Raw genomic sequence first — 7,215 nt, forward strand, 5'->3', positions numbered from 1 at the left:
CGACTATGAGGGCGTCTGGCCGGTTGTGGGAGGTATCCGAGGCAACAGCATCACGATTGGACAGCTCATCGCCCTTGGAGAAAAGATCCGCGGTCCCTTCAAGGTCGAAAAGCTCAAGGCTCAGGACCTCAAGGCTGGAGTGGTCAAGAGTGATTGGAAGCTCAAGATCGAGCACCCTGCTGTCGGACCAGAAAATGCTGACACTTGGGGGGAAATGGTTTCTCGCTGCATGCTTTTGGCCCTACAGGTCGGGGAAGTTGACTGTTCGGATGAGTGGAACCAGTTGCTGCCTGACTATAAGTTTACTCAGGCGGAGGACTTCTTGGTGAAGTGGTGGGATGGTAAGCCATAAGGAATATTCGCCTCTATATTTTCTGTTCGCTATGCTTCTAGGAGATCCCGCACCATCTCAGGGTCTAGTTTCTTTTTTAGATACTTCTGAATCAGCTTCCACCGAACAATGACATCCTCCTTCTCTGCATCAGAGCTCTTCATCCACTCATCGTATCCCTGAGCCGTCCTGGAGGCAATGATGTAGCTCTGGACATTGCTGCCAAACAACTTCTGTACTTCTTTGTGTACCCCCTTCATCACATAACCAGGGATACCAAAAACACCTGCACATGGCTTGGCTACGAACCCTCCAACCCCTCTGCCGATGCCTTTGAAAAAACCGCTGACACCCTCTTTCTGGGCGCCTCTCCAGGGTTGAGTGAACAAGCCGGTGACACCGTCGTACCAGCCGAGGCCAAACTCTCTCCCTGCTGCTCTGGCGCCTGATTTGAAGTCGCTGACTTGCTCTTGAGGGCGCACTGTGTCGTCTCCTAGGAGCTTAGGGACGTTGTGAAGTCCTTTGGTGAAACTCACTGATATATCCATGGGTCCTTGTACGATTGCCTTTACGATACGCCCGAGGCCTTTGCTTGTATGTGCGCCAGTCTGGCGTAGCATGTCATGGTCCTTGCCATCCGACATGGAGCTTGAGCCAATGTTGGAAGTGGAAGATGACGATCGGGGAGTGTTTCGAACATGGGCAAGAGACTCCTCCCTGTTCATCGTCGTTTGTGTGGTCTGCCTTCGACTGGGCCCAGACGACATGTTCAAGGCCTTCAGCGTCTCTGAAGGAAAATCGACCAGCCCCATCAACATGCTACCGACCGACCCCGCAAATGCCATGGTACCTCCGGATATTGGCTCCAAAGGACCCTCGTCAGTGTAATGTTCTTGTGGTCTAAAGAGCTTCAAGTCACGGAAATCCAAAAGGTTTGCATTCGCCAGAGTACAAGCTGCAAAAGCGCTCAACCTGATTTGCGTGCGTTTGATGCGCCATGCGGCTGGTCGGGATGGTGCGAGAGTGCAACGGAGTCGGTCGGGCTCGAGATGTTGATGGAATGACTGGGCCCCCATGTCGGTGCCTCTCTCTGCTGCCATCTTAGTTGCGAGCTCTCTGGCGCGTTCTAGGCTTGAAGGTTTCAGGCAGAAATTGATGGCGTCGGCTAGTTTATCCGCTGTGAGTTGTTTATGGGGGATTGGGTTGGGGCCGGCGCCTGCTCGAGCGACCATGGCGCCCCAGAAAGGTTGGTCTCCGAAGAAGGGAATGACGAGAGTCGGTCGGCCAGCGGTTATGCCTGCCGCTGTGGTTCCTGCACCTCCATGGTGAACGACGCATGAGACTTGCTTGAAGAGCCAATCATGGGGCACATTCCCTAACATGAAGACGTTGTCGGGGATACGAAGCTCGTCCGCGCCCATGCCTCCCCAGCCTTTGGAAAGGAGGACTCGTTGGCCAGTCTTCCTGACGGCTTCGAAAATTAGCTCCGTCATGGCATTAGGATCGTCGAGAACGATGCTCCCAAATCCAATGTAGATAGGGGGTGGACCGGCGTCGAGAAATGCCTGGAGCTCAGGGGTAGGAGTGTAGTTTGAGGCCAAGTTGAGAAGATAAAACCCGGATACTGATATGTGAGAGCCCCAGTCTTTCGGCTTAGGTATCAGAGCCGGAGACCAGCAGTATGTGTGAGGGATCTTAAGGCGCTGAAGCACCCCAGGGCCCCAGATCATACTAACGGGATCCAAGCCGAGACACCTCGCACGAAACCGGTTGATAATGTCGCCTAGAGCTTGCCATGAGAGGAGTTCGATCATTGAATAACTTATGTAATTTGTGAGTTGAGGGTCGGCGTTGGAGGACTGGATGTTGGCGAGTGGATGGGGAAAGGCCTGGGTGGGAGAATATGGCATGGTGAACATGATGTGGAGAGGAATGCCTAGCTTCTCTGCGCAATGGATATGAGCAAAGCTTGGAGGGTTGGCGATGATGCAGTCGGCGACAAAAGGTCTGGTTGCAGGATCGTTTCCGGAGGGCTCAGAATTGTCATCAAGATCCATTCCGTCTCCAGCTTGGTAACATGATCGCCAGCAGCCTTGAATGTACTCTGCAACATCTTTCCTTCGCTGCCCTACCTCTCCGCCTAGAAGACTGCGGAAGCCCGGCATCAGGCCAGGGTTCTTGACCATAAAGGCCATCAGTCTGGAGGGGTCGCCCCCTATGCTGAAGAATTCCAGGCCATTCTCCTGCACAAAGTCCTTGAAGGTGGGATGAGTCGCCAGACGTACTCGATGGCCGTAGGTGTCTTTTAAAACCTTTCCCAAGGCAACAAAAGGTTGCACGTCTCCGCGTGAGCCCACGACTTGGATGACGACGTTCAGGGGTGGGGGCGGAGGAACTCCCTCTTCACCTCCTAAGGATGGAGGGATGTACGGGGGAGGAGGTGGGCGATCATCTTCAGCAATCTCCTGACGGAGGGCGGGAGTAAAGATTTGGGACAGACGCCTGTTGAGATGATTGATGCGGATGTTGACACGGCCGTCATCGGTCACGCAGGCGCTGGTGCCCGGGGCGTCTTTTTCGTTGCTGATCTCGCCATAGGTGTCACCGTAAGCAGGAGGGGGGGTGTCGTCTTCAGGGTTGACAAGATCAATGTCTTGCAGAAGAGCTTCCTGTCCTGCGGGACTTGCGAGATTGGCAGCGGCAGCTTGTGCTTGCTGAAGAATGGATTGTTGCACCACTGTCTCCGGTTCTTTTGAAGAATTTTGGGTGGTCATGGTGGGAGTGAGAAAGTGTAAAATGAGTCGAAGTGCTTCAGTCAGGACAGCACAAGGTAGTATATGATATATCCATCATGAAAGACCGACTGAGCTGAGTGGTTGGATGAGGTGACGCGGCAGGGAGAGTTGACCGGGGAGATTCTGTAATGAACTCGTATATCCTTGCCAGTTTCGATCGATGTTGAATTCATTATGAGGCTGAGCAGAATAAAGATGCATCTGATGGCGTACCAAAATCCTTCTTCAAGGCACCAACTAAAAGACCGAGAATGAAGACGTTGGTGCTGTTTCCACTCTGCTCGGTCTTTGCTCCACCGTCAGACTTTAGTGCAAGCTGATGTACTACTATTGGTTGAATGCTCGAAAAGCCCCATTCTTTTGCTCGGTCTTTGACTTTACGCCAAGACAATTTTGGCGATCTTAGCCCCTGACACCAGATCCTTCGGAAACGAGGAAGTACTCAATACTTTAATCATGGTTATTGCCCCGTACTCCGCATGTGTACTAGTACATTTGTCGCTCAAGTCTTCCCAAGCACGTTCCACGCGGCATGGGCCGCCTCAACTGACGCATATAAAACGGTTATTGTGCCGTGTCTTGCTTATTGTCCTCGCATCATCTTCGCTCGGTCTTTGGCTTTCTCGGTCTTTATTCTCAACTCACGACCAACCATCCAAAGACCACAATGTCACCAGAAACAGACAAGGCGAAGCGGACCAGGACCAATGTCAGGCAATCCAAGTTCGGCTGCTTTACTTGCAAGTATGATCAACCCTTGTTGACCTTTACGTGCATGCATGACTGACCCAATATGTCCAGAGCTCGGCGAGTAAAATGTGATGAAGCTAAGCCGTCTTGTCGACGTTGCTTGACTGCAAAGCGGCATTGTCAAGGTTATCCACGCGGAGCACCTTGCGAGTCGTCTTCATCACCATCGACAACAACATCTTCAGCATTGTCATCATCACCCACCTCAACACTTTCGTCGGCCTCTTCGTCACCTCCAATTTTCTTAATACCCGACCTCCTCTCTCCCTCAAGCCCCTTGGCAAAGCTCGCCTGCACTGTACTCGTACAAAGTCCTCGCAGGGCAAAAAATACGCTCGAGCTGGAGTTTTGGTCTCGGATCGTACCCCAGTTGACCCACTCGGTTCCATCCGTTCAAGCTGCGGTCGAAGCCTTTGGAGCCTGCTATAAAGAGTATGTCCTAAAAGGCGACTCTACTACTACAGGCCTCGAGACTACAAAGCGATACATTAAAGCTTTGAAACTGGCGCAACTCGATCTTTCCACTATGCAACATGGGCCTTTGCCCTGCATGATTGCTTGCCTTCTGCTGGCGAGTATCGAGGCTATACAGCAGCGGCTCTACAGTGGACACGTGCATCTTAATGGGGCGTTAGCTCTGATGGCGTCTCACTCCAGCGAAGAAGCAGCGCCCACGATCGATATGGAATATGTCTCGTTGTTCCGGAAACTTGACCTGCATATCGCCACCTATGCCGTGGGAATCGCGCCACATCTGCCCCCTCAGCCTCCGATCACAGCAGATGAGTTGTTGTCCGGTCCACCTGATCAATCTCTTTCTAGAGTATTACACTCATGCTACCACTTCATTTCCGCAGGCTATCCGTACAAGTACACCAGCCGACGAATAATCCCCCCAGAGTTGCTCATTGAACAGGGCCGCCAGCTCAGCAATATGAGGCAATGGCTTGAATACAACCAAGTTCCATCGTCAGATACTTGCGGTCAAGATGAATCACTGCTTGTCCTTCGCACTCAATGCCTTGCCGCACTGGTTTACGCTTCGTGTGTTCTTGATCCCCGGGAAACTGCCTACGATTGTTTTGGCCCGGAGTTTCAAGAGATAGTCACACTGGTTGAGGCTCTTCCTCCGAACACAGACCAGGACCAGACTTTCCGGCATGGCGACTTGAGCACTCTATTGTCATATACACCTGAAATGGGCATTATTCATCCACTGTACTTTGTGGCACGGAAATACAGGCATAGGCGCTGGCGCCGCAGAGCCCTAAGTCTATTGATAAAGAGCGGCAGGGAAGGACCATGGTGCGGAGAGATTGAGGGAGCTGCAGCGTCATCTGTGATCTGGGCCGAGGAGGGGCTCGCCTATAACACGTCGCTACACCTAGCTGGGCCTGAAGACACAGACATGGATGACCCCATCAATATCCTGGAGAGAAACAGAGTCCATGAAAGTGGTCCAGTTGCGGTTGACGATAAAGAGGACGAGTATGGGAATGTGGAATCGAATCAGATGTCACATAAGAGGCTCACGAAGGTGCAAATTTTCAGATGCTATGATATAGAGGCGATACTGCGGGATGATGGACATCAACCTCGTTTTCACCCATGGAAGGGTTCAAACCATTGGGAGGAGTGGATGGATCCGCTTGAACCTATATCTTAGATCAATAGTTCGTGAAGTTGAGTTATTCACGGTGTTTTGTGGTATTGGGTTTTGATGCCGTGATTTGTTAATACCTGTATCTTTTCCTGCTGAAGATCTCCAACGGACTCGTCATTGAAACAATAATGAAAAGGTCTACTCCATGCCCTCGAATCGCTGTCTGAGAATTGATTCGCTCTGAGTGCCAGGTATATCAACTTCTTGAATGCCATCAAAGCCTTCGCCATCGAAATCCTCATCGTCGATCCTCAGCATCTCAAAGTCATCGAAATCATCTTCCAGCTCCTGTCCAGGTCCCGCCGAGTCCAGACTCGATGTCTCCCCTTTGTTGAACGGGTGGTGCTCCATCTTACTGACACCATAGTAGAAGATCTCCTGAAGCCTGTATGCGAAGACGAAGTCCGTGGCTCGACCGAACGACAGACCTTGCGAGGCATGCTTTTGAATGCCCCCGGAAGTCCCAATCTGCACCGGCACACCGGAACTTGTGCCGTCGCCTTGGGCCTCGACTCCTGCAGTAAACGTCTGCTGGTTGGTAGTCGCCATGCGTGCCCCTTGTACGACCCTAGTACCGGTGATCATGTAGAGGCGCTTCTTGAAAAACCACACATCCTTGAGCTTGGCCGGCACGTCTCCATGACGGAGGCAGGTTTCGACGTAAGAAATAGAAGGAGTGATGATTTTGCTGCTGATCTTATCGATCTGCCACTCCTGCGACTGCGCCTTGCTGGCTGTGGTGTTGGCACTCGAACCGGCGGGGGCGATTCCGCTCAGATCGGCATAAAGACCAAAGTGCAGTGATAGCTCGTTGGCCTGCGATGCGGCTACCTCATCCAGCTCGCTTTCCTCTAAAGTCACGTCATCTGAGAGCTCCGGTGGCCCGGCGGGATGGAGAGCCGAGGCAGGCTCAAATGGTTGGGCAAGAATCTGCCCGACGCGGAGAACCCCATTGGGCCGGTACTCGGTTGACTTGGTGAAGATCCATCGCTTGTATTCGCGTGTCATACTTCGAGTGAGAAGGAAGAGTCTTCGATTGGTACCCCTTGCAATCAAATAGCGATGAGCTGCGGTGGTTGAAAGGACTAGACTACGGCGTCTTGAAGGAAATGAGAAGCACTGAGGCATTACTGGCACAGGAGCTCTGCTTACCACATATTCAAGATTAACACGTGCCATGCGATGGTTGGACTGAGAAAAGTGCAGCACTTCGGGGTCTTGGTTGGCCAGGTAAAGCCACCTGCGGAGCTGTCACTTGCTTGGCATCAGCTCTCCTCTCTTAATTCTCTGTTTGCATGCCGTTTCCTCTAAACGCTATTTAAGGCATCATGAATCTTAGACATGATGCTCTTGGGGTCTGAATTAAAAAGATCTCCCGGCGTGACATAGTTGTACTCGGGCGCACGTCGCTTCTTCGTCATATGGTTGTAGAGAACCTGACTCATACCACGAGCTTCCTTGAGTCGCCACTCCATCCTGAACTTGGGGCCGAACTGCTTGAGTCTGGTTATGTGAAGAATTGTTGAAGCTATAGCAGCCAAGATCGGGGTAGCCTGTGATGTTCCGCTTGCGCGCTTCAGATGTCCATTCTGGTGGAGATGCTCCGGCCATGCCCCCTGGACCGTCTCGCCGAGGATGGCAAAGTTGTAATCCCTCTCCACCCCATGGGGACTGAA

The 7,215-nt window shown here is 52.2% G+C and overlaps 2 protein-coding genes across 2 annotated transcripts; both read right to left on the minus strand.

Annotated features, from left to right (window-relative positions):
• Positions 1 to 381: 381 nt before the first annotated feature.
• Positions 382 to 3,105, minus strand: NCS57_00325100 (Glyco-transf-28 domain-containing protein; the record flags this gene model as incomplete). The annotated part of the gene is made up of 1 exon (XM_053053260.1): positions 382 to 3,105. The coding sequence occupies one exon, from the start codon at positions 3,103 to 3,105 to the stop codon at positions 382 to 384; it is 2,724 nt and encodes a 907-aa protein (XP_052918506.1).
• Positions 3,106 to 5,677: 2,572 nt separating this feature from the next.
• On the minus strand, positions 5,678 to 6,616 carry NCS57_00325200 (uncharacterized protein; the record flags this gene model as incomplete). Its single annotated transcript, XM_053053261.1, has 1 exon — positions 5,678 to 6,616. The coding sequence occupies exon 1, from the start codon at positions 6,545 to 6,547 to the stop codon at positions 5,678 to 5,680; it is 870 nt and encodes a 289-aa protein (XP_052918507.1). The 5' UTR covers positions 6,548 to 6,616.
• Between the last annotated feature and the right edge of the window lie 599 nt (positions 6,617 to 7,215).

The sequence above is a fragment of the Fusarium keratoplasticum genome, chromosome 2 (assembly GCF_025433545.1).
Source record: "Fusarium keratoplasticum isolate Fu6.1 chromosome 2, whole genome shotgun sequence".
In the NCBI taxonomy this organism is placed as follows: Eukaryota; Fungi; Ascomycota; class Sordariomycetes; order Hypocreales; family Nectriaceae; genus Fusarium; species Fusarium keratoplasticum.